At 43.5% G+C, this 27,490-nt stretch overlaps 1 protein-coding gene across 6 annotated transcripts in view; it reads right to left on the minus strand.

Moving 5' to 3' along the window:
* Positions 1-2,130: 2,130 nt before the first annotated feature.
* The window catches only part of KIRREL3 (kirre like nephrin family adhesion molecule 3), an 846,407-nt gene continuing 821,047 nt past the window's right edge, over positions 2,131-27,490 (minus strand). For all 6 annotated transcript variants that reach the window (XM_078379823.1, XM_072978974.2, XM_072978972.2 and 3 more), the window contains 3 exons: positions 25,412-25,521; positions 6,499-6,585; positions 2,131-4,749 (listed from right to left, as the gene is read on the minus strand). In XM_078379823.1, coding sequence (XP_078235949.1) covers positions 4,306-4,749; positions 6,499-6,585; positions 25,412-25,521 — 641 coding nt within the window. In that variant the 3' untranslated portion in view covers positions 2,131-4,305. The remainder of the gene's footprint in view (positions 4,750-6,498; positions 6,586-25,411; positions 25,522-27,490) is intronic.

A 27,490-nucleotide genomic window follows, 5' to 3' on the forward strand; every position in this document is an offset into this window, starting at 1 on the left:
CTAGATGAGGCCTAACTGGTGCCAAATAGAGAAGAACTAGTACCTCACAGGATGTGAAGACTATACTTCTATTAATGCAGCCTAAAATAGCATTTGCCCTTTTTTTTTGTAGCCACATCACACTGTTGGTTCATATTCAGCTTGTGATATATGACAATCCAAGATCCTTCTGGCTCATAGCATTGCTGAGCCAGGTATCTACCATCTTGTATCTTGTTCCAGTTTGTTGTCATCTTCTTAAAGTGTGGTGTCCAGAATTGGACATAGTACTCTAGATCAGTGGTTTTTAACCTTTGTTACTTGGATGCTTTTGAACTGCAACTCCCAGAAACCCCAGTCAGGACAGCTGGTGGTGAAGGCTTCTGGGAGTTGCAGTCCAAAACTCCTGAGTAACCCAAGGTTAAGAACCAGTGCTCTAGATGAGACCTAATTGGTGTGAAATAGAGAGGGACTAGTACCTCATGGGATCCACCCCTTGCTATTATCTTACCTTTTAGGGGAACTGAACAAACTGAACACAAGACATCATAGATGCCCAGTGTGGTGTAGTGGAAAGAGTAAAGGCTGCAGACTCTGGAGACCTAAGTTTGAATCCCTCCTCAGCCATTCTCTCTCTCTCTCTCTCTCTCTCTCTCTCTCTCATATATATATATGCATATACTTACCTTGTGGAATGCAAGAATCTTCTATTGATGAATCACTTAAAGAAAAATCAGTTCTTGACCTGAGGACCTGAGGTTAGCCATTTTCTAATTGTGCAAATGACCTGTTTAGATACAGTACTATTCCTACGATTTAACCTAGATTCCTCCCCATCCTTTTATGAAAACCTATTGGAGTGATGTCTAGCTCAGTGGGAGTGAGCCACATTCTAGTGTCCTGCATACGGTACCAACGCCTTTGAGATCAAAAGCTTCTCAATGCAGTCTGTGGCCCCTTTGGGAAGACCAGGCTGCTTTGAGGTTTGAGACACGGGTGGGCAAAGTGTGGCTTTGAGATGTTTCTTGGAAAATAACTCCCAGCACACCTCTCCATTGGTTAGTTGGTTAGAAATGTGAATGTGGTAGGGTGATTGCTTTCCACCAGCTACCTTCAAAAGAAGGAAGAGTATAGCATCCAGACAAGGTTTACAGGCCAGCATAGATTTCTTGCTGAGATCTATGAGAGTGTTTCAAGTACAGTGGTGCCTCACACAACGATGTTAATTGGTTCATAAAAAAATCAACGTTGTGTGAAACATCGTTCTGTGAAACACCATTTCCCATAGGAATGCATTGAAAACCGGTTAATCCGTTCCAATTGGAACGGATTGCCATCGCTGAGTGAAAATCCCCATAGGAAACATTGCTGTGTGAAACAATGTTTCCTTCATTGGAATGTATTGAAGCCGACTCAATACATTTCAATGGCTTTGCGAAGTCCTTTTTCACTCCTGTAAAAGTGTCTTACAATGTTTGGAAGCTGTTTTAAATGATTGCAATGGTTAGCCCACCTCCTGAAACCTATGCAAACTGATTTTGGTGTTGTTCTGACACTTCGTTAATTTATGATGATTTTTTGTTTTCTCCATTGGAAACCATAGACAGACCATCCATTCTCCTGTTCTGTAGTGTCTTGTTTGTTGGTACAGTTCCTAAGATTTGGATACACACTTCCTTTGCTGAAATTTTGGAGCAGGGGAGGAAGCCACGTGAGTATATTGCAAAGTCTCACAAAGCGTTTTGGTGGCACCTTAAAGACTAGTTACAGTTGCCACCTTGCTGGGATCACTTGCATTTCTACGAATGTTATGTCCTCTGCCCCGCCTGCATCCTGCCTGTGTATGTTGATCTGCCCACCAAGACTACCCTCCATGCATCTGAGTAAGTGGGGGTAAAGTCTACCCAAGCTGATGCTAAGTAAGACTCACAAGTCTTCAAGATGCCACTAGATTCCACCTTGATGTGTGTTTGCCCCTCCCCGCAATAGACTGATAAACTCCATATGGACACATCTGTCATAGAACCCAGGCCATAGTGACCATGCCTCACTTTCTGTGCAGGCAGTCTTCTCTTTCAAGGCTTCTCCTGTGTCCACCATGACGCTAGTTGGGTTTACGGAGAAAAGACCAAAAGAAGGGAGAGCCCAGGGTGCCACAAGGCTCTTCTTTATTTTTTTACTTTCTTTGCTAGTGCAAGAAATAAATCAAAAGTTTAGAACCCTCGGCCAACGGCAAGGAGAAAAGATACAGCAAATGTACACCAGGCCAGTACAATCATCTACATCAGGGATGGGGAGCATGTGGCTGTCCGGTTGTTCTCAGTTCTTAGCATCCTTGATGGTTCCTATGCTGGCTAGAGGAGATGGGAATTGCAGCCTCGCAACATCCAGAGAGACATACATTCTCCACTCATGGTCTACATTTTTAAGCCCCTCGTGGGCGCTCGACCGACAATATGGCCGATGGCAGCCAAGGGCAACGGTGTAGAACAGTGGTGTCGAACTGTGGCCCTCCAGATGTTCTTGGACTTCAACTCCCAGAAGCCTTCACCACCACCTCTGCTGGCCAGGATTTCTGGGAGTTGAAGGCCAAGAACATCTGGAGGGCCACAGTTCGACACCACTGGTGTAGAAGCTAGCTACCCTCTGGGTGACCTCTGGTCATTTTCCTGGAGTGCTTTGTTTTTGTCTAACTCTACACACTGAACCGACAGCACAGAAAGCCACATTCCAGACACCTCCTCTGCTCTAAATGGGTTGTGTAATTTCTGTCTTGGGATTGACACCTTTTATTTATTTTTTTGGTTTGGCAAGCTTCCAAATGAACCCATGGCAACGGGGCTTGTAACCGCTCTTGCATCAATCTTCTAATTGTGCTATATCGATGGCAGGGGTGTGTGTGTGTGAGGTAAGAGCAGAAAATGCATGAGCAGCAGTAAGAAGACACCCTCTGCTCCATGTCACATCCTTCAGGGGAGCCTGATCTGCGATTGTCACATAGCTGAGCCTTCCATTGACTGATCTTTCCTTTGCCACCAAGACCAACGGAATAGGTTTGTTGTGCGTGTATGTATGCGTCCGTCTGTGTATGTTCTGTTGAGAAGAGACTCTTTAAAAGTGCTCAACTCCAATTGGGTTTTTTTTCCGCTCCTCCAAAGACAGACTGTAATATTATGAACACGAAACATCCAACAGAAATTTAAAAAGGTACGTTAATTTTTTAAAAAAGAAAGAAAATGAAAAAGAAAAGACCAGAATCAGGAGTCAGTGCACATTAAGTTACACCAATGGCTGTTTCCCGCCCCACCCTCCTTTTGAATCTCTTTAAATTAAGCACACTCTTTGAGGTTGCTCGAAGAACACATTTTGGGATTACAGTTTTGCAAATAGCGCTAAGCATCGGGAAGGGGAGTTGGCTGGTGAACCTAACAGCTTCGAAGGCGCACCATTTCCAAAAGGTCCACAGTTAGGAAGTGGTGTCACAATGGGAGAGGAAGGAGAGAAGCCACTAAGAGCATGATCTTGCCTCCATGAAGCAACTACCGCCAGAGGGGTTGACAGGAATCTGAAGAAGAAAGTTAGCATGTTTAGCGCTTACCACCACCTAGAGTTGTGGGGCACAGGAACTGGAAAATACAAAATGACTGATCTATGGGAAGACCATGTCCCCTCTCAAAACATCATGTGGCCAAGTGGCTCACTTTATTCAGAATGAAAGAGGGAGGAACCAGATCCCCTTAGTGTCCCAATAAAGACTGTGGGTGTTTGTACTGTTGTGGAGTTGAGTTTGTAAGTCTGGCTGATCTCTGAAACAAGAGGCAGGTATGCGATAGATGGAAAACTGAGCTTGTGGGTTTTGTCTCCGTCTAAGTAAGTTGCGTGTTGTCTTTTGCTTTCCTTTGTTCCCATTTCCCTATGCCTGGTCTGCTACGAAAGTAAACAGACATTGTGCTTAAAATTAGTTTGGGTTCAGCTGCCGAAGGTTCTCTCCACCTGCTTAATGGGGGTCAACAGGTCCTGGGAAGAAAGATGCACGTCTCTTGGCTTGGACCGTTTTATCTGCAGGCTCATTTAGACTCCCTTCGCCATGAAGTCTTCACTCTAGAGAAGGAGGGAGAAATGCTTTCTGGAATTAAAAGCTACCCAAGTGCAAATAAAACTACGGAACAGCTTCCCCGCTGCCCAGAAGGTGTGGATATCCAGCCGGGTCCCTCGCTGGTGGCAGAACCTTGCTTCTGGCCACCTCCAGTGGTTGGTTTGTCCTGTCCTGCTTTCTCTTCCTCCCCCCCCCGGCCTCCTCCATTTCCCATCTCCTCAGGTCCCTTCTCACACATGGGTCTGCATTCTCCTCTGGAGGGGTCGGCTAGGATCTGAGTTTTGTGAGGAGGACTGGGAGTGGTGGGAAGAAGAGGCCGAGGCCTTGCTGGCCTTGTCGAACTGTACGTAACCGTCTTGCTTGCCGCTGCTGCTGACGCTGCTGTCGCACTGGGTGTCCAGGAAGGAGCTGCTGTCGCTCATGGAGCCCCGCTGGAATTCCCGCTCGCAGAGCTCGATGGAACTGCTCCCCATGCCCAAGACAAAGCGCTGGCTGTAGTCGTAGAGGCGGTTCTGCCCACTAAGCGTTGTGTAGATGTTGGTGAAGGACATGCCTGTAGGCACGCGCTGTTTGTTGGCCGGTCTCATCTCAGGCTGGCAACCTGAAAGAGAGATGGTGGGCGTGGAGTGGTGGTCCTTGAAGGTGTTGACACTGTAATATCCATTTGTGGGATCCTGGAAGAAAAGCATAAATGATTCTGTTTAATTTAAAGGTTCCCCTTGACAATTTTGTTCTGTCATGTCTGACTCTAGGTGGTGGTGCTCATCTCCATTTCCAACCCATAGAATTAGTATTTGTCCACAGACAATCCTACATGGCTAGCGTGACTAGACAAAGGACGCCATTTACCTTCCCACCGAGGTGGTACCTATTTATCTACTCTCATTTTTGCATTTTTGCATGCTTTCGAACCGCTAGGTTGGCGGGAGCTCGGACAAGTGACGGGCACTCACTCCGTCGCATGGATTCGATCTTACGACTGCTTGGTCTTCTGACCCTGCAGCACAGGCTTCTGCGGTTTAGCCCACAGCGCCACCACGTCCCTGACTCCTGTAAAGTTCTAACTAAAACCCAAAGCAGATTGATCACCCACATAAAATCAGAGTCATTGGTCTCCATTGCTACCGATGTGTTGTTTTCTGCTATGAATTAATACAGAGCTGTTTGGATAAGATGATGGCTGCATCTCACTTAGAGTGGCCGAAACCAGGGGCTATCTAAACACAGCATCCTGAAATTGTATACAGAATTTAAATCCGAAGGCTGGTTGTCGTCTTAGTTTGATCTCCTGATTGTTCAGACAGGTTGTGTCATGTTTTTGTAGCCTCCTCAAGATGAGAGAGTACCCCGTCCTCCCATAATATCGTACATGAGAGACAGGGAGTCTAAGACTGCAGGCTCCATGATGCAGAGCAACTGGGAGTGAACACACCTCTTGTAATTGAAATCAGAAATTGGTAATATACTGGGAAAACAAATAGATCGAAGTAAAATAAGAAAGAGATAAATGTCCTTTCTGTGCAAATTATCCTTTAAAAGTTCCAGACTGTCACTTGAAAACACTACGTATGATTTATAACAGTCCATTTCATGGCCTTCAGCTGGAGAAAAAAATGGAATGTAAAATAAAATTCCACCTTGCAGTTATACAATTCTACTTCTGTATTATATTTGATATGTAGGGGGTGTCTTTTGTAAGAGTAAATAACTGCACGTCTTTGAGAGTTTTTCGCTTCATGATCAAACTTTCCTGCTTTATTATAAATAATGATGTCAAGCTGCACTGTGTGGCTTTGAATTTGCCAAGGGAGAATAACGATTCCAAGTAGAAATAGGCCTTTTAATTGAATTATTTCTCTTTCTTGCTTCAATATTATAGTCTGGCAGGCAACATGAATATAAGTGTCCGTTGGCTTATAGTGAACGAGTCTGGAATCCCCTTTCAGAACATTGCATCCAATGCTGCCGTCCTCTGCTTTTATCTCAGACCACATATATTTCTTCAAAAGCATGAATAGTATCCTGTTTCCCCGAAAATAAGACCTAACCTGAAAATAAGCCCTAGTATGGTTTTCAGGATGCTCATAATATAAGCCCTGCCTCCACCCTTGTGCAGCACCCAGAAGATGACATGACTGTAAAATAAAACATCTGAAAATAAGCCCTAATGCATTTTTGGAGCAAAAATTAATATAAGACCCTGTCTTATTTTCGGGGGAACATGGTACTGTTTCATCCCATTCATCAGCAGTGGGCCTGAGGGGATGAAGTTTTACCTCCAACAAGTTTAGATGTGGTAAAAATGTTTTTTTTAAAAAAAAACAACCCTCAAACTAGATGTCCATGGTAAGTTTTGATTTTGGGATCGGTAGGTTGGCACCTTAACCTTTTTCAGGGTAAAGTTGTATCCTGCAATCAATTACCTTCAAATTCTGGAACTCCTTCTCTTCCTCTTTGAGCACCTCCAGCTGCTTCAGAACTGAATCCTGTTGGAACTCACTCCTGTCCATCTGCAAACAAAGAGAGAACTTGGTGAATATTGGGGGAAATGAAGTGCTAGCAATCTTGTTCCAAGGAACACCCAAAATTACAATGAAATCTGAATGCCTGGGTCCCTCATTCAGCCGGTGGCAGCAAGAACACACTTTGACCAAACCACGATAGACTTCACTGTGAACCCTCTTCTTCTTTCTTGCCCACCATCTGCATACACGGTGTGCTGCACTGGCTAACTTATGACCTACCAGGGGCTAGCAGGGAACACCCTCCCCTTCATTCAGAGCACCCCAATCTCGTTTGAAACCGGAAGCTAAGCAGGGACAAACCCAGTCACTATGAGGATAGGAGACTACCTCGAGGTGGGGGTAGGAAATAATTTCGAAGACCTGAAGCCACTTGGAGTGGACAGTAATGGATCAATGGCCTGGTACCATCTAAGGTAGCTTGCTTTCTCCCAAACCTCAAACATTAGGAAAAGGTATCATAAACCACCTTGGTTAGAGTGCTGGATTGGGACTTGGTTGATCCAAGGTTCAAGTCCCAAGGATCACTGGGCGATCTCTCAGCTACTACTTAGAATTGGATGAAACCATCAGCAGCTCCTAGCAAACATCCACTCCTCATCTTGGATTTGGATTATAGTGGAAGTGCAGCCCTGGGTACATTAGATACTTTCTCTGCTGAAAACTACCTTCCCACAATCCCTGACCCCTGCCACCATGTATCTTCTCCAAGCCTGAAGCAGCTGCTGGAGTTTAAACATAACAGGTTAGCGAATCATATGTCATTTGTCGTTCGGCTCCATCAGGAGGTCACATCAAAATCTCACTGTCGCCAGATAAGGTGCCTGCAGTCTTTTGCACCTAACAATTTAGAGAGCTTTTTGTTTCTCTAAAACAGCACAACTTATTAAAAGAGATGCTTTCATTTTACTGAGACAGATCCACAAGGAAGAGCCCATTTTCCCAGCCTCATTAGTTTTTCTGTAAAGGATGCTTCTGATTGGGGGCAAAGTACATGTTAATTAGAATTTGGCTTTAATTACCCTTTCAGGAAGGTGGGACTGCACGAGATCTGAATAGTTATCAGCCAATTTCTCTGTTGCCTTTTATCTCCTCCAGATATTGATCTACTCTCTCCAGCAGTCACATTTCCTTTTTGCCACTGCAGTCCAAAATTTCAGATAGAATTACTGCTTCCAAAAGCCGGGGCTAATCATAATTCTAAATCGACAATAGAGGACTGTTGTTTGATGTCTTGTTTTCTTTTGCTTTCTTCCTCTGTCTCTCTCTCCCTCACCTCTCTATTTTGGTGGATGTTTTATCGAAAAAAGCAACCTAGCAAATACCCCTGTATAGCAGTTTGTGTTGATCTGTTGTGTTGAAATGTTGGTTTAAATTCAGTGAAATACCTGTCTATACCCCGCTCTTTTCACATTTTGTTTTGCAAGCTGAAAAGGTGGTAATGTCTATTAGTCTATCAGTGTATATAGATGCATTGTGAAATATATGAAATAGGGCCGGGTTTAGAACCCCACACCAAAAATGGGTCGTCTTGCACCTAAGTGGTAAGGTTGACCCAATGTATTGTGTAGTATGGAGGAAATGATAAGAGGGCAACCCTCCTGTACCAGAAGCTGAGCAGATTGGTGGTTGAACTGACCCTCTTATGCTTCCAAACTCAACTGAAATTGAGTTGCCTTCTTTTCGGTTGTATATGGGGCACAGATAGCTTTGTTTTCCACAAGAGGAGAATGTCAGGGATAGGGGCTCAGCAGAAGAAGTTGCTCCCTTTCCTATCAAGCATCTATTACATGAGGTTATTGCTTCAGTGCAAAATTGTAGGGCTGGCTTTGAGTTGAGTTAGGAAACCAAAGCTTCAAATCCCCTTCCGACCACAAATTGACTGGGTTGCTTTAAGCAAGCTTCTGTTTTCTCTGCTTTTTCTTCCTTGTGTCTGAGATAGGTTTGACAGTGGCTCGGTGTAAAGATTACTGAAACAACACATGTGAGCTGCGGAGAATGGGTGAAGTGTGCAAGGTTTCTTAACGTGTGTGTGTGTTTACCATTTCACTTAAAATACACCAGATTTCAAACACTGCATTCTAACTTCCAAATGCATGGATCAACAGCAAGACAAATCCATGTGAATTCTTCACACAGGCCATTGTGTGCATACTGTATATACTAAGTCCTCTGTTTTCAGCAAGTCTGCAAAAAAACAACAACACACAATCTGATCCGTAGTGGTCCTAATGTGCAATTAATGTCATTATTCAGCAGGTGGTGCTGTAGTAATATTTCCTCATCACATTTTCTCTACATATGTCTGTATCCACATGCATTACAGGGGTGGTTAGATCCAGAAAAGCACAGTTGTTCACAAAGCAAAAACCACATGAGTTAATTTATAATTCTAGAATTAAGGCATTCATTAGTGTGACCTTTAATAAACTTTACGCTGAGGCTTAGTTCAATATGCTCTCTCTTCATCAACGAACAGTTGGAGGTTTATTTATTTTTCTCTCTCTGTAATATCCTCCATTTCCACTCCCCCTGTTATAGCCTTACAATAAATAGACGGCTTGGTAATTTTGTGTGTCGAAAACCTTGCAGGCCATCCAAAGAGGGTCTTCGTTTAAACCTATATGTTTCATCTACTCACTACCCTTTGGGCGTTGGTACTGAAATGAGAAGATGGATTTCAGGAGAGGGAAGATGGGGGTACTGAATACAGGAAACAGCAGAACTGTGATTCCTCCTTCCATTAGTTTGGGCTGTGGGACGCATGGATTACAAAATAGGGGCTGCTCGTTTACCTCATGACTAGAAACAAGCTCTGCCTCCAAAGATGGCAACTAAACAAACAAACAAGACCATCTATGCGCTAGAAGATGTTGGCTGGTTTAATGGGACCCCACAATTTGGAGACTGGGTGGGCAATGTGTCCTCTTTTATAGAACACAGGGCTGTAGTGGAAAGGCTTCAAGTTCATTTAAAGGTAAAGGGCTATCAGAAGGAAGATCAGAGGCTTTCAAGATACCCATCCCTAGTGTTGGTCATCTGGATGGCAAGTTCAGCAGGTACACAGGTTGCCTGGTTGCTATCATCCCCCTTTGGCTGGGCTGTTCTTGTATTATGTTTTAACCACACATACACACACACAAAATCATTTCCACTTTTGCAGCTCGAGGTATAAATCAGCACATTCCATTATTTCAAGATTTTTTTTAGCTATTACCATTTCCCACCAATGGCCTTTTTATTTGGTGATGCTCATGTGGACCCTCACTTCTTTGCAGAAGTCGAATTTGAAGAAAGAAAGAAGAAAAGAACACCTCAAACAGCCCAGTGAGAACTGGGAATGTCACAAAGCCACAGAATGTTATGGACTACTTACTGGGGGAAGACTGGATAAAGGAAAATGGTACAGGATTAAAGCCTGGGTAATTTGGTGGGTTGCCTGGGATGTGGTGGCGCTGCGGGCTAAACCGCAGAAGCCTGTGCTGCAGGGTCAGAAGACCAAGCAGTCATAAGATCGAATCCATGCGACGGAGTGAGCGCCCATCGCTTGTCCCAGCTCCTCGCCAACCTAGCGGTTCGAAAGCATGCAAATGCAAGTAGATAAATAGGGACCACCTCGGTGGGAAGGTAACAGCGTTCCGTGTCTAAGTCGCACTGGCCATGTGACAACAGAAACTGTCTTCGGACAACGCTGGCTCTATGGCTTGGAAATGGGGATGAGCACCGCCCCCTAGAGTTGAACACGACTGGACAAAAATTGTCAAGGGGAACCTTTACCTTTACCTAATTTGGTGGGTTAAGAAGCTAATAGGTCAATACACAAGAAGAGGGAAAAGCCAGCCACATTATTCTTCAGTAGGATTGTGTTTATGTTCCTGATAGTGCATCAGGGTGGAAAATATACTGGTGTTTTTTTAGGCCAGGCAGGATCTGGAGAAGGTTGTGCTGCCATGACAGGGCACAGAACAGAGGTGGATCCTATCCTTGTTTCTTTAAAGTGTTGAAAGGGGACCCCAATCAATGTCTAGAACAATTGAGGACATGTTCCATGTTATATTCACATCTGAAATGTTCATTCACTTATTAACATTAACCCATGAGCCATTAGGCCCCATTTAGTAACACTTTTCGTGAAACACGATGCTTCCAAACTGTGCCTTGGAAATTGAGTTGCTTTCTCTTGGGTTGAGGCAGTTGTACAATTAAGCCAGCACGTCAACTGGCAGTGGCTCCCCATGGTGTCCAACAGGGATCTTTCATCTTGTCTGGTTTGAGGTGCTCCCAAATGAACTCGCACCTTTCAGTCTGAAAGGTGTGTGCTGTACCACTGACTTCATGTCCCTCCCCTAAACACAGCTCTTCGCAACAATGGGGCTGCTTCCGTGCGTGTGGCTGCTGTATGGCTCAAAGCCCCCGATGAACGTCTTCTGCCTACTTCCCATTCTGACCAGTTTGCAAATTCCTATGAGAGTGCTAGGGAACCATTGCTGCTGGGAACCATAATTCTTACCATCCTTTGCCACTGGTTGTGCAAGCGAAAACTTTGGGCAGTTTTAAGTCCAAAACACATAGGCCATGTAACACAATTCTGCAAGCTGAAAAAATGCTGGCATGCCCTCTTACTCTTGAGAAAACCAGCAAGGTTGGAAGAAAGGTGGCAGGGCCAGAAGGAGAGATGCTAGCATTGCATTGCTAACAAAAACATTGGGGTTTTGATAGAGACATGGAAGAAACGTAATAAAAAAACATAAAATAGAAAATGTATTCGCGAAGGCTTTCATGGCTGGGATCTAATGGTTGTTGTGGGTTTTTTGGGCTCTTTGGCCATGTTCTGAAGGTTGTTTTTCCTAATGTTTTGCCAGTCTCTGTGGCTGGCATCTTCAGAGGACAGCACTCTGTGCTCTGGTGTAGTTGGCTTGGGAGTACAGTATTTATGGCTGTGAGATAGGCTTTTGTCTTTTTCTGTAGATGGATGATTAGTGTGTCTTATTGTGGGTGTACACACACTTCAGAACAACCTTCAGAACACGGCCAAAGAGCCCGAAAAACCCACAACAACCATAAAATGGAAAATGTTTTCCAAGAACAGAATAAACTGTGCTCAGGGGTTCAAGCACATGACAGAGGAAGGGTGTTGAAAAAAGAGGAGAGCACAGCTATCTGGCAGCTGTCTTAAATTGGTCAGCACATAAAAGGGGACCCAGATTTAGGGTTGTTGATGTGGCCAGGCAATGGAGATGAGAGAAAAGGAACATAGCCCATTGTACTTAAAAGAATATTGAGCAAGTAGGCCTAGGTAAGAAGGAAGGAACTACATGGGTCAGTTAGAATGACCGCAGGGAGGTGAGGAAAAGGGAATATACACCAAACAAGGACACAAATAAATAGGGGTGTGTGGCCTAGGAGTGGAAGATGTAAACAGAGGCGGGACTTCCGCTGATCGGTTTAGGCACACCGGATAGGCTGTACACCTTGGAATACCTGGCCAATGGGGAAGCAAGGGAGGGACTATGCGGCTGGGAAAAGGAGATAAATATCGTGCTACCTGTATTGATGGGTGTGCCTACCCAGTTAGGACACCCACTTTTGCAAAAGTGCTTTTTAATAAAGGAGAGCTGCTTGTATTCGTGGTTGTCTGGTTACTGCAGTAAGTAAAAAAGGTGTGAGCATTTCTCACAGAGAGCAGTGGAAATAATTTAGACATGGGGAAGTTGTTGGGAATCATTGATAGATTAAAAAAAAACATGCCTCAGCCTGCAGAAAAGTCACATATCACAATCAATACTAGTCACAAAAATAGCTTCTTAAATGAATGTAAACAAGGCTCCCCACCACCAGCTGAGTATAACTCATTATGGCTGAAAGCCCAGGTGAATACAGGCATGTTTCCCCCAGAGGCAGGCTTCCTAGAGAGAGTCAACAAGAGGTGAGCAAAACAGAACAAGAAAGAGGTAGAATTAATTCAGGGAATGGGGAGCTTTTTTAGCCCAAGGGCCAAATTCAAACTCAAAGAAATTCTCACAGGTTGCATTTCAGGGCTGGGTAGAGCTAAAGGGGAAAGAGTGGGACCAAAATTACAGTAGCAGAATGCTTCACCTTAATATCCCCATCAAACCAAAGTCTTTGGAGAGATGGTTCAATGATTTAGCAAGGTGGTGGGGAGAGAAATCATTCAACAGTGGGGAACCCACCCAACAGTTATGTCGCAGGGAACATAGCCATCAGGTAAAAGGTTCCCCTTGACATTTAGTCCAGTCATGTCCAACTCTAGGGCGTGGTGCTCATCCTCATTTCCAAGCCGTAGAGCCAGCGTTTGTCCAAAGACAGTTTCTGTGGTCACGTGGTCAGCATGACTAGACACGGAATGCTGTTACCTTCCCACCCTGGTGGTACCTAAATATCTACTCACATTTTTACATGCTTTTGAACTGCTAGGTTTGCAGGAGTTGGGACAAGCGACGGGAGCTCACTCCATCGTGTGGATTCAATCTTATGACGGCTGGTCTTCTGACCTTGCAGCACAGAGGCTTCTGCGGTTTAACCAGCAGTGCCACCATGCACCCCAACATAGCCATCAGGGGAACTCCAAAAGGAGTGTGGCTATCAAAGGAACCCCAAAGGACTAGATTCAGAATCCAACCCAGAGTCTCAGTTTCCCATGTTGCTCTAAATGATAAATCCTCTATAGAATTTTTCCTATATGGAAACTGTGATGGCTTTCCTATTTGTCTTAATGATGCTCATATAGAAAAGATACTGGTAGAGAGTATCTAATACCAGCTCATATATGCATATTGCCTTTGGGATTTTTCCATACCAGGCATCCAAACATTTTATGCCGATGCTGTTTTTTTCAGAGCTGATCCGTGCATGGGTCTTGAACAGTTACGGAGGGCTTGGTGGGTGGGAAGGCTTATCAGACCTACAAAATGTGTGTGGGAGATCTTAAATATTAATAATAATGGTCTGTATCAAATTAGCTGCCCCAAGGAATGGAGTAATCAATGGAGTTTACATAAGTGTTGACTGACCATTCAGTCATTGATTCAGTGGGTCTATTCCAGTTGAGCAAGTGAATTTAGGCCACTTGGCATACTGAATAGCACTATAAGGAAAATTAGTTGCACTAATAATGTTCCTTATGCTAAACTGTATGTGAATATGCATATATTAGGAGAAATGTAGCCAAAAATTGACACCTAGGTTTTTGTCTGACAATAAAAACCTTTGAACTGTGGGGCTGGAAGAGACCCAATGGATCATAGAGTCATAGACTCAAGGAGGCACAGTGGGGAATTGTACTCCCAATCTCCAGTTCTGCAGCCAAAGACCTAAGCCATGTTTCCCCCACCATTTAAAGTTCATGGGTTATCAACAGTGACTGCAGTTGTAGGTGTCTCTCATGACTAAAATCTGTTGTGCTTATAATGTGAATGGCTGGCTACAGAGGGGAAAACAGCATATTCTTTTGAAGCCTCTTTCATTTAGGCATGACAAATTGTGGGAAGAGGAGAGGGTGGGAGTGGACAATATGCTACATGTCGTTAAACATTTGAACATAAACCTTTCATTATTTATGGATGACAAAACATTTCACAACCTCTGTCAATGGTTGTATTTTGAAAAAAAATTAGCAAACAAATTCAGCTTCCATGGCTGGTTTTCATCCTTCTTTTAAAGATAATTTTTTGTTGAAAGTGTTGCAATGCTTCATTTAAACAACTATGCCCTTTTGTCCTTGCAACTATAGTTGAACTACAACACCCATTCTATCAAATGATTTAGCTTTGATATCCCTCCCCCTTATCAACATAAACTAGAGACTGGCTAGACATGGACAAATCTCAAATTTTTTCAAACCAAATCAAACTGACCCAGACTGATTTGTATTACCCCTCCTTAAAGCAGAATGTTCAGATTCAGTTCCCGGGTTCCAGACCAAATCAGAATATGTTTCAATGATCTGGCTTCCAAATTAGATTCTGGACTTATTTACAACCCTGATGATGATGATGATGATGATGATGATGATGATGATGATGATGATGATGATGATGATGATGATGATGATGATGATGATGATGTATCCATCTGTCTGATAATCTAAAACTTCCTTCGTGTATTCTGTTTTTCAAGATAGCAAACAGGTCTGCAAATCTATAGGAACTTGACAGAGAGGGACTGCCTGATGTTAATAAACCAAAGTAGAAATATGGCACTTCGCTGTGATGACCCTTTATCTCTTTATCTCCAAGTCATTGCCTACCTGCTTTGTGCATAATGAAAAATGCTTGTTGTGGTCCTTGGCTCACACTCAGCTGGCAACCATATGGCTGAAGACACCAATATGCTTTTGCACTTCAATGGGGCTGCTGCCAACGCAGATGGCTGGCAGGAAAGCCACCCACAGACCTGCTGAAGCTGCCATTAACTTCATGCCAGGGCAGTCGAATTCAAGGGCATACCCAGATTTCTACAAGAAGATGGAAATTGGGGGGTGGGTGGTGGTGGTCGGGGATGGGGTTGGGGATGGGGAGAACAGCCAGAAAAATACCACCAGTTGGAAAAGCCCCTGAGGGATGCTCATGACGCGTCGGGAAATCTGCTCTGTGGGGATGCTTTTTTTCACTGAGTGCTATTGTGGTCCCCAAAGCTCATAGGTCTTTAATCATCGCCTTGTGGAAGGTCTCACAAAAATGAATAAGTATCCCCAGCATTTGGTCACCGGTTGGCTATTGTGAAGACCAAAAGCGATGCCAACTTTTACCGCTGGAAGGAAACCGTTTGCACGTTTCCACTGAAATTGTTTGTCCCTGTCATTGTTAAAATTCTGCCTCAGATTCTGGACACAATTGAAAGCAGATCATTTTCTTCTTCTTCTCATTGTTTTTTTCCCCCAAAATAATAAACGTGGAACTCTATTATAGGGCTGGGCACAGGTCCCCTGACCTGATTTGGAAGCTAATTCGGATTTTTGGAACATATCCTGATTTGGGCCAGAGCAACTTGTGAGGCCATCCAATTCAATCTGTGCTCTGGCTTGAGTCAGTTTGTAAGCCTTTCATCTATCTGCATTGGGGAGGGGAAGCAAAAAAACACAAAAAAACGGTCACAAACAAGAACAAAATTCAGCACATATTTTGATCGTTTTGACACAGATGCAATTTTGGTGCATTCTGTGTTGAAGGAAGGAAATTTGGAGAGGGATCTAAACTTGCTGAATTTCAGCTAAATTCAAGGGCTTTTAAGCCTTGATCATTTTTTTTTTAAAAAAGGAAATGCTTAAGAAATTTGCAGGGATGTTGACAAATCTGAGTCCCAACTCTGAGTCTTTGGAACCAGATCTTGAGTCCCAATCCAAGTCAGTATTAAAAACAAGCCTTTCTCCCCCCCCCGCCCCCCCAATAAAGGGAGGAGGTGGGTGGGTTACGGGTCCACATTAAAATAGCAAAATCAATGTTTCTTTAAAAAAATAGATTTTTCTTTCTAATGTGTAGAGTGATTGACAAAAACCTCGAGTCAAATCTGGGTGAGTCCTCAGTGCAACTGAAGTCTGACGTGACAGTGAATCCCACAATTTGTGTCACCATCCCTAGAAATTTGCACCTCATCTTATACGATTTGTGCTCTGCTCATATTATCAGTGTGTAAATTTGTTGTTCTTTGTCCTGGGACAGAATCTGACCTGCTTTCATCCCATCCTAATACAAATCCATCCAAATCAGGCAGATTCAACACAAAACTGAAGACTTGCCCAAATCTGGCGAACAGCCCTACAATACTACACTACCGCTCTAGTTTACTAGGAGATAACAGTCCCTTTTCTGCAGTCTAAATGCAACTTTTAAAGTTACTCTTAGATTTCCAAGGGTGTGATGAGGTGGAAAAGAGGAGAATGTTGTTATTTTGCAATCTTGAATAATTCATGATTTTTTTAAAAAAGTAACTCAAGTAACTAGGCTAGTTACTTCTAAGAAACAGGCAAACCAAGAATTACTTTACCAACTGAAATATAATGGTAACTAATTACTTTTGTGCCTTGCGAGAAGGAAAATGTGTATGGAGGGATGCAGTCGATTTACTTTAGACGAGAACAGTGGTGCACAAGAACGCAAGCTGACCCACAAGGGCAGCAAAAGGATTTGTCAAAGGGGAGAAAGAAAAGGCAGTGACACCAACTGTCACTCATACAGATTGTTAGCAAAACAACATCACAAAAAAAGAATGCAAAGGGAGAGAGTTCTGAATTTAAATGTTATTAGATGCACATGATCTGATCGAAACTCACTAGCTGATGCATTAGTAAATTAGCGCACCAAGGTGTACTTATGGGGAGAGGTGTTGATTAATAGCAGCTTGGTGCATTTTGTCAAGCATTGCCCACAAATATATTAATAATGCTTAGGGAAACATGACAAGCTGCAATTCAGGCATGTCCTTAAAGCACCAAGGGCTAAAACCACAGCTTTTAAAATACAATACAGTGGACCCTTGACTTACAGACGGCTTGACTTACAGACTTTTTGAGTTACAGACTTCTCTGACCGCAAAATTTAGGTTTCACTTGCAGACTGAAATTTGACTTACAGACCAGAAAAAAACCAAAATGGAACAAAAACGGCCTGTTATGGGATTAATTGGTTTTCAATGCACTGTAAGTCAGTGGAGACTTGACTTACAGACTTTTTGACTTGAGAACCGCCTTCCAATACGAATTAAGTTCTCAAGTCAAGACCCCACTGTACTTTAAGATCTTTTCGATGTAAGCGACAAATTCTGTTTCTTTGGTTTGCGCTTGTACATAATGGCAATATACCTATGGACTTGTTTGCTATGGGTTGCTTCATCTCTACTCTTGCATTGATGTTGCTCGCCAGCTCTCTGGGGTATGTGATATCCATAGCTTGGAGAAGCTTTATTTTTGGGGGCTACCGCTCCCAGAATCTGCCAGCCAGCACTGCTTTTGATTGCAGTCAGAAAACGGAACCTCCCCAAACTCTGATTATATTTATGTTACACTGTCTTATTTGCTCAGCTGGGGACTTGCCAACGAGTGATATTGCCCTTAATCTGACAGCTTTTGTTTCTGATGATGTCACAGCGCTGTAGCACTAATGCCATTTATTTAGGGTTTTTTCTTTAAGGTGTCTTACAACCATTAAAATACCGTGTTTAAGAGCTAAAAACTGTGAGTATACAAATATTTAAAAAAATAATTAAACAATTATATTAAAAATGATCAATAAAATCAATAGTAAAAATACACTGAAAAACAACAGAGTGTAAAAATACATTTTAAAAAGGCTGCCGGTTACCAAGGAATTGCCTGCCTGAAGGGGAAGGTCTTTGCCTGCTTGTGGAAGGACAGCAAAGAGGGGGCCAGCCTGGCTTCCTGTGCCAGGGAGTTCCAGAGTCTGGGAGCAGCCACAGAGAAGGCCCTCTCCCGTGTCCCCACCAAGAGGATAGTGGAGAAGAAAGAACAGCCTTCCCAATGATTTTAATTCCTGGACAAGCTCATAGAGGGAGATGCAGTCTTTTAGACAGCTAGGATGTAAGCCGTATGCGCCATATGTCACATCATTTTGTTTTTTTAAAAAATTATCTGTCGTGCACCATCCAGAATGGTGAAGCACCAGGCATATGGATAACTCTATATAAGGATTTGGCTTTTTAACTGGCTGGGGATTCTGTGACATGCAATCTAAAAGTAATGTCTCCGTGTTATAAGATTGTTGCAGAGATGAAAAAAAAGAATAATTCTTGGCTTGGACTGCAAATACCAGAATCCCGCAGCCACGTTGGCCAGCATTTGGCCAAGGAGTAGGAGCCATATGGAAGTAGCTTTTCTCATTCTGATCTCTAAGATTTCAATGTTAAGTTCTTCCCCATCTGCGAGGACTTGATCCTGTTAACTGTAGATATCAGGGATTCGACTGGCACTCTTCAGTGTGTTTGTGTGTGTTCTACTGCTGAGCTGTGGTTCCTTCCAAGGACCTCTGAGTACCTCTTTGTATAATTGTAAAGCACTTAACTGCTTTAGAAATAGAATATACAAATAAAAAAGTGAGGGGGAGGGAGAGGGGGAAACATGACCTATATCTGAAGTGGGCAACCTGAGGAGTAAGTGAGCTCCTTGATGTGCCAGATATTAATTAGGAAAAACCACTGTGAACCGAGCGGGTTGGGAAACAGCCGAGGAGGGGAAAAAGAGAGTGTGATTCCATGCTTCAAAGGGAGAGAATGAGCGATCTCATCCATGTTGATCCAATAGGACCTTGGTAGTATAAAACATTAGAGAAATTTCCTAGGGGACAATGAAAACATTAGCAACAGGCAACCTCTTGTGCGGGGAAGGAGGAAATTGCACAGCACAAATCTGATTGCTTTCCTGACGGAATTACAAAATTAGCGGTTGGAAGGGGGTGCGATTGCTCTAATACCTTTAGATTTCAGCAAAGTGTTTTGATGGCGTCTGGCGAAAGCTCAGAAAGGTACATTCAGCCTGGCTTGGAAGGGAGCCCTGTCGCATGAATTGAGAAACACGGGTGTGAAGGACAAGCAGAAAAGGGTAATGATGCTCTGACTGCCAGAGAGGTGCCATCCGGCGGAGCACAGTGTCAATGGACGTTCTGTCTGCTCCCCTGTGACATCTGCATTGTATGCTCTCCGTGCAAGAGGGCTCGGTATACTAATCATATTCATGGCCGATATTAAACGGCGAGGTGTTGAGAACATCAGAGAGGGCAGAGAGATAATTCAAAGGGACACAGAGAGGTTAGAAATGTGATCAAGAAACACACCAGCATAATGAGAAAACAGCCCACTCAGAGCCCACTAAGCTTTCTGAGTCTCGATTTCCTTCTCCATCTGAAATTTTTTCTTCTTCTTCTGGGAAGTGGAAAATAGGCACGAGAAGGATAGCAACAGTAATGATGGGGTAAATTGAGTGATCTGGGTGTCAGTGCTTCTTTTCCTGGAATTTCTAATTTCCTTTCCTGAAATTCTTTCTCAGGCACCTGAAACATTTGTTTTGTTTTTAGTGGCAATGTGGGATTTTAGGGTTAAAACATCCAGACTTTGGGGTCGTATGTATATGATGTGAGTTGCCCCCCTCTGCAAGCTTTAAAGAGCGCAGCCATGACTCCTCACAATAGCTGGGCAAGGGTAGATTTTCTTAACAACTAAATTCTTGGGCTCTCAGTATCAGTATATTATTGTGAGCTGCCCCTACTGAAATGAGAGAGAGCTTTCAATCCCCTCCTCCTCCCCCACTTCTGTTTGGACTAAACTATACCTTACAGATAAGATGCCACTGAAAGTCAGAATTCCTTAACTGTTAAAAGCATCTGATAGTCTTAGCAGGAGCTTTTCTCATCTCCCACACTTTGCTAAACTCCTGCTAAGACAATCAGATGCTTTTAACAGTTTAACAGCACAGTTTGCTATCCTCTGAAGATGCCAGCCACAGAGACTGGCGAAACGTTAGGAAGAACCACTTTCAGAACACGGCCAAGAAGCCCGAAAAACCCACAACAACCAGTTTAACAGATACTTTGCTAATTAGCAAAGTGCCATCTTTTGTAATTGTTCCTTCAGGAGCTAAACAGAGGATCAATTTTCAAAGCTGCTTTCTCAGACAGAAGCTCTACTTGAAGCATGCCTCTGTGACACTAAAGCGATTTCAGCTCCACTACCAGATTATTTGTATCAACTCAATCCATCCTATCCATTCTAAAGGAAATCAACCCTGAGTGCTCACTGGAAGGACAGATCCTGAAGCTGAGGCTCCAATACTTCGGCCATTTCATGAGGAGAGAAGACCCTGGAAAATACCCTGATGTTGGAAAAGTGTAAGGACAAAGGAGAAGGGGACATCAGAGGACAAGATGGTTGGACAGTGTCATCAAAGCGACCAACATGACTTTGACCAAACTCCAGGAGGCAGTGGAAGACAGGAGGGCCTGGTGTGCTCTGGTCCATGGGGTCACGAAGAGTCGGACACGACTAAACGATTAAACAACAACAACAATCAACTCAATCTCTCATTCCCATCAAAATCCAAGGAAGCTATTGCAGTAATAGATCAGTGTCTGATATCAGTAATGGACTGGATAAGGGCGAATAAATTGAGACTTAATCCAGACAAGACATAGGTGCTCCTGTTCAGTTGAAAGGCAGATCAAGGAATCGGGCCCCAGTCTGTATTGGACCAAGTTACACTTCCTCTGATAAGACAGGTGAACAGTATGCCAGCTGCGCCCATTCAGGGAGAGGTCTAACCTGACCACAGTGATGTATACCTAGTTACATCCCAGCTGGGTTACTGTAATATAGTCTACATGGGGCTGCCCATGGAAAGTGTCAGGAAACTTCAGTGGTTTCAAAACCCAGCAGCCAGATTGCTGACTGAGGCTGTTTACAAGGATCACATAACCTCCCTCTTACAGCAGCCCCGTTGACTGCCAATCTAGTTCCAAGCAAAATTCAAAGTATTCTCGAAGGTTTTCACGGCCGGGATCCAATGGTTCTTGTGGGTTTTCCAGGCTGTTTGGCCGTGTTCTTAAGGTTTTTCTTCCTATCGTTTCGCCAGTCTCTGTGGCCGGCATCTTCAGAGGACTGGAGTCAGCACTCAGAGCTTCAGAGAGGGGCAATGTGTAGCCTGCATAACTAACCTGTAAACTGCCCAGAGAGTGCTTGAAGCACTATGGGGCAGTATATAAGCCGCACGCTTTTTATACATGGAAAAATATGGTAGCTGTCTATTTCTAGCACAGATTGCTCCAAAGTATGCACACAGAAACAGACATACATGATCCTGCAAACAGGGCCTGCCAACCCAATATGGAAATGATGGTGCTGGAGATGGAAAAGCTTTTTTGCCTCATCTGAAGAGGCTGACACTGACAGGTGGAAATGACAGACCTCCAAGCAGGAGTTTTAGGTGTGTAGCCCTGTTTTGGAGTGAGGAGAGCCATTCCCTTCTCCCCTTCCTGCATCCCCAGATGCTTTCACTCTGTCTCGGCGGTGGATGTTAGTTTTGCTACCTTCCTGCCATCAGTGCAATATGAACCACTGCCAAGGATTCATTACTGCCGTTTGTTAATGAACCCAGCTTCTTTAACTTGATCTGTCGGCTTATTGGCAAATCTGGAGTCTCTTATTAGGAGCTTATCAAGCATGCATGGCCTGGATGTTTTATTGCTAGAGGCCGGTGCGTAGGCTGAGCACTGAGAATCATAGGAAGGGGAAAGGGGTAAAAGGGCCTTGATGACAGAAGAGAAAATCTTCATTAGCAACGAGATTCTTCTTTACGGAGGGCAGCCTCTCCAAGAGACAGAGCATGTTCAGAGCATCAGATGGGGGCAAATTATGGACTCATTGTTTTATGAAGCATGTGGCAGAGTAAAGGCTGAGCCAAAATTGAGGCTGTTTTGCAATGGGTGGAGTTTTGAGAAATTGCTGTCTTGGGCCACAGTGCATATGTAAAATTCCATCTCCTAAGCTCTGGTAACAGGGGAATCTTTTATGTTTGTGTGGGTTCCTTGTCCTCATTGAAAATGTTTGTATGCTCCTTTATTCTGGGGAACAGAAATAATGGCTGTTGCAAGAAGAACAGAGGAATAAAGCAGAGATGGGAAGTCAAGTCATGGGACTCAATGTGAAGTTGGACATAACCTGCACCAATAGGTTCCCCTTGACAATTTTTGTCCAGTTGTGTTCGACTCTAGGGGGCGGTGCTCATCCCCGTTTCCAAGCCATAGAGCCAGCGTTTTGTCCGAAGACAATCTTTCCGTGGTCACATGGCCAGTGTGATTTAGACACGGAACGCTGTTACCGTCCCACCGAGGTGGTCCCTATTTATCTACTTGCATTTGCATGCTTTCGAACCGCTAGGTTGGCGGGAGCTGGGACAAGCAACGGGCGCTCACTCCGTCGCGTGGATTCGATCTTACAACTGCTTGGTCTTCTGACCCTGCAGCACAGGCTTCTGCGGTTTAGCCCACAGCGCCACCACGTCCCTCTGCACCAATAACTTGATTCATTTTTTTAAAAATGGCTTGGACTTAGCTTGCGACTCGGAACTCACCCTCCCTCCCTTTTTTTCCTGGCGGGGGGGGGGATCTTGTTTTTAACAGGGACTCAGACTTGGGACCAAAGACTCAGACTCAGACTTGGGACTTGGATGCAAAGACTTGCCAACATCCCTGGAACAAAGCAGTGCATCTTCACTCCAGTACCTTCCTGTCCCAATACAACATGAGATGACAAAAGTCAAGATTTTCCCTTGCAAAATGCCTGTGTGATATATATAATCTGGGAACGGGAACCATGCTTAGTCATGCTTGGACTAAAACAGCCTTTTCGCGGATCTTCTTTCTTCTTCACTCAGTCCTATCACCCTCATGCAGAATAGTGCAGTAGGGGTGGTTTTAAACTGACCACATTACTTCTAAATTTCCCATCATAATAGGGCGGTGCATTGGCTGCCTATCAGGTCAAGGGCATATTTTGAAAGCCTTGCCTCAAGGCTTAAAGACCTACATTTTCCCTTGTCCTAATTATTTAGCAGAGATGGTGGCATGGCACATTCCTCTTAAGATGACTCTGGCTGCAGATTCCAGATTTTCTCGATTCCCTTGGTCTAAGCTGGCAAAATCCAAGCTTCGGGCATTTTCCCTTTTGGCTCCAGAGTTGTGGAATTCTCTCCCACAACACTTTCTATGGAACCAGAGTTGGACAGATCTGGGCCAGGTCTATTCAACATGGAGCCTAATGATAATAAAATGAATTAAAACTATTTTCAATTTGTTTTTATGGAATGTTTAATCATCATTACCATCTTAGAACTGCAGAGCTGGAAGGGGCCCTGTCGATCATTGAATCCAGCCCCTGTCAAGGAAGTACAGTGGAAAATCGAAGTCCCAGAACCAGATGCCTAAACCACTGAGCTATCTAGCACTTCCGAGAGTGTTTGCCTCAGGTGGCAGGAGAATGTTGGCCACACAACAACAGCAACAGCAACAACAGACCCATGATATCAATGGGATTTAGCCATGATTTTTTGTCCCATTTATTTTAAGGCCCAGTCTAACCACGACTAAGGGTGAATCCAACGCTGGGGGAATCAATCTACCTCTGCTACCATGTTCCTTTTGAGAGCAGAGCAAAAGAAAACCAAGCAAACCTCTCTCAGAATTCGTGGGTCTCTCTCGGATTGAGACATTTTGAAATAAAACAAAACAGCAATTCAGAACATAGGAAAACACCAGCGGAATAACAAGCAACCCGAAGCTTCTGCCGCTCCGCGCCCTTTCAAACTGATTTCAAGGGCTCCACTCTGTAGACATGTACCATCTGAAATTGATTCTGCCCAGCCGGCAAAATGTCCCTCTCCAAATGGGAGCGCCATTGATCCTTCACAAAGAATCCTTCCCAGCAAAAAAACGAACTGAATGCTGACAAAAGGCATCTCAGAATCCAAAGTGGGGGAGGGTTGTGTGTGTGTGTGTGTGTGTGTGTGTGTGTGTAGAAACACAGTTAAAACATGCTTGAAACCCATCCACTTCCCCTTCTCCTGGCTTCTCCTTCTGTTTTCTTCTTTTATGGCTGAATGGCTTTATTTTTACGGTTCAGCATCCTTTCCATTTGTTTTGCTTGTATTAGTCATTTATAACGTGACACTGGCAGGCAAAAAAAAAAGGGGGGGGGAGCAGCGCTGGCATTTGGGATTCCGAACACAACAGCAGCAAAGGAGCTGGTGAAATTGTTCTCTGCCATATCATCTATTAACAATGGTGCAGATCAGGAAAGAGGCTCAGACCTTTCCCCAACTTCAAGAAAACTTCTCCCCTTCTCTAGTGCCTGTCCACCTACAGCTATTCCACAGATGGATTCGCAAGATCCTCTTTCTGGGGTGTATCTGAGTAGGATTCTGAAGGACATGTCCTTCAGCAGTGAGATTTTCTGGAACCATACCACATTGCCCAAGTTCTCAAGTCAACTGACCCTCAAGCACCAATCCAAGCCTCCTTTGACCTATAAAAAGACCTCAGAGCTGCTCCACTGTGAGGCAGGATGATGCGCCCACTGATGATAGCAGATAATGGAATGGCTCCAGGATACAGTCACAAAACAGGCCAATTTTTCTATCATGATATTTCTCCACTTCGGAGTCTGTCTTCAAGATTTTCAGCCTCTGGCACAGAAACATCTCGGCCTGTCTCAAGACAGAGAGAGTCTGAGGTGACTGTGGCCTTGGGTCACTCAAATGCCACTTGACGAGCTTTGACAGTTTGACACTAATGAGGCTAATGACCTTTCCCTGTGAAAAGTGTTATGCGTGTGCTTGAATGGATGCGTATGGGTTTGTGTAGGATGCATGTCTCTGCTGCAACTATACATCACAAAGGCCTTTTCAGTCTGGCTTAGTGATTAGGGCCTAATTAGATTATTATTATAATAATATGTTGCTCAGCTTCTTTTATGCTCATTTGCAGCCACGTCAATTTCCTGATCAAGGGCTGGCAATCCTGTCTTTTCATCAGTGCCTACGGGCGACTTGCTGAGCCGCAGAAACAACCTTCGTGTAGCTTTTTGTCTTCATTAGCAAAGTTACACTTTGGGAGGTTTATATATATATATTTAAATATGGGGGGGGGCACAACTTTAGTGGCTTTGAGCAACGTGTGAGATTTGGTGAGAGCAGGCTTTGCCCTAAGCAGACTTTAGCGCACTGAACCGCATGCACCCATGCTCATTACTGTCAAAGGTGAGGCAGAGCAACAGATTAAAGCAAGAGAGAATAAATCCTCACCATCAACTGTTTGATTGTCGGGTGTTCCTCGTTTTCTCTGCCCGAGGCAGACTCCTTGTGAACAATCTCGACGCGGATATCATTCTTGGCGGAAACCACACCTTTCAGATCTGAGTGAAAGAGCAAAAGCACAAATTTTACTAAATAAAATAAAATAAAATCATGCAGAGCAGAGGGGAGAAAAAAACAAAAGCATTCATTGTTCCATAACTCTGACGTTCAAATTGTATGCAATGCCTTTTCCTTTTGCATCCGATAAAGTTGCTGCAGTCCATAAAGATGTATACCACATATACAGTAGTACCTTAGTTTATGAACGCCTCGGTTAGCATAATTTTCAGTTTACGAACAGAAATTCATAGAAAATAATGCCTCAGGTTACTTTTTTTCCTGCAGTATGAAGGAAGTTTCCCCAGGATACAGTGTGCCTGGAGGTTTATAGTGCCGCACCCATGCTATAGCAAACTGTGTTTTGGTTTACCAATTTTTCACATTATGTAATGTCCTGTAGGACGCAATAAATTCATAAACCAAGGTACTACTGTACAGTTTATGTCTGGGAAGACCTCTTGCTGAATTCTTTACCATTTAGCCTGATGAAGAGTGTTGGAGAAGATGACAGCTGGCATATTTTGCAACTTTGTAGCTGGTCTTAATGAAGGAATCATGCAATTGCAAATAAAACTTGTTCAGCTTCCAAGGCAGCAATAGAGCATCTTTGTTTTGCATGAGTGACCAAAACTTATTTCCAGATTGACTCTTTTGCCTTAGAACCTAGGTCTGGGGGACCGTGTGCCCTACTAGAAGAGAGAAGAGTGCCGTGTTCGAAGTCTCAGTGTGGTTGAAAGATACAGAAACAATAAGAAGATCAGGGGTTTCCATACTCAGTACTCAGTGAGGCAGAGCAGCTACACATCACCAAGTTTTTCCCTCCCCAGTCCCCACAGCAACAAATGTTAAGTTCCTATTTAAATTACAATACTTGTTTCTAAATGTGCATTTATTCATACAGATTAGTGTATTACACAATTGCGATGCTACATGGTGCTGTCTTCATTTGATGATGCATAAGCGACCACCTTACCCCAATGTACTGTTAAGGTATAACAGTAATGTACTTGAATATATACTATGTTTATGCAGGAACTGTAAATCTGCCATATACTGCGTCAGATCATATATCTCTGTAGTTCAGTATTGTTTGCCTTGCTGCACAGCTTTGTAGCGATTCGAAGAAAGAATGAAACTGGAACCATCCAGTGTGTTACTTAGGCCCGCTAAGCCATGCTGTTCCCTGACTGAATTAAGAATCAAATCACTTTCACACGACAGTCCACAAAGATGGAGGATTGAATGTTAAAATGAGAACCCCCAGTCCACATCTATTGTTATTCCATACCTGTTATGCGACACACATCTGAGAAAGTAGTTTATAATTCATGGAAGCTCACACTGAAGAAAATCTATTAGTGTCTGAGGTGCTACAAGACTTTTGTTTATATATATGTTTTATTTTTATTACTCATTGCACACTGAAGATTCTTTATTTCCTTCCTGCACAAGTTCGTTTAACTACTATACTGAACAGGAAGTGCTAAATGTCCCATATGAGTCGTTAGCCCATCTGGCTGTTATCTCAGTGACCTAATTTACTTTTTAAAAGTAACTAGTTACAGTTAAAGTTTCAAGGCCTCAAGGAGTTCGTTATCATTACAGTTAGTTTTATACTATGACAGTTACTTTACAATATAACAGAAATAGTTACTTTTTCTTACATGAAATCCACAGTAACTGAACGCTCAAGCCACTGGCCTATGAAACAAAGCACACTTCAATTCACCTTGTCACCTTAGCATCCCAAAATAGAGGATATAATAGCCCCACAGGAAACAACAGGAGCCAACCCATGAACCATACAATATTCCTTTTTCAGCAGTAAGTGAGACCACTTGTCCATCAGTAATGACAAATTCCCTGGCAGCCTTCAAAAGGAGTGAAAGGATTCTTTTCTAAATCCACAATAGCAATTTAATATAATTACATCTTGTCTATTTGTAAAAGGACTTGATTTACAGGTCT

Source organism: Pogona vitticeps, chromosome 8 (genome assembly GCF_051106095.1).
Source record: "Pogona vitticeps strain Pit_001003342236 chromosome 8, PviZW2.1, whole genome shotgun sequence".
NCBI classification, from domain to species: Eukaryota; Metazoa; Chordata; class Lepidosauria; order Squamata; family Agamidae; genus Pogona; species Pogona vitticeps.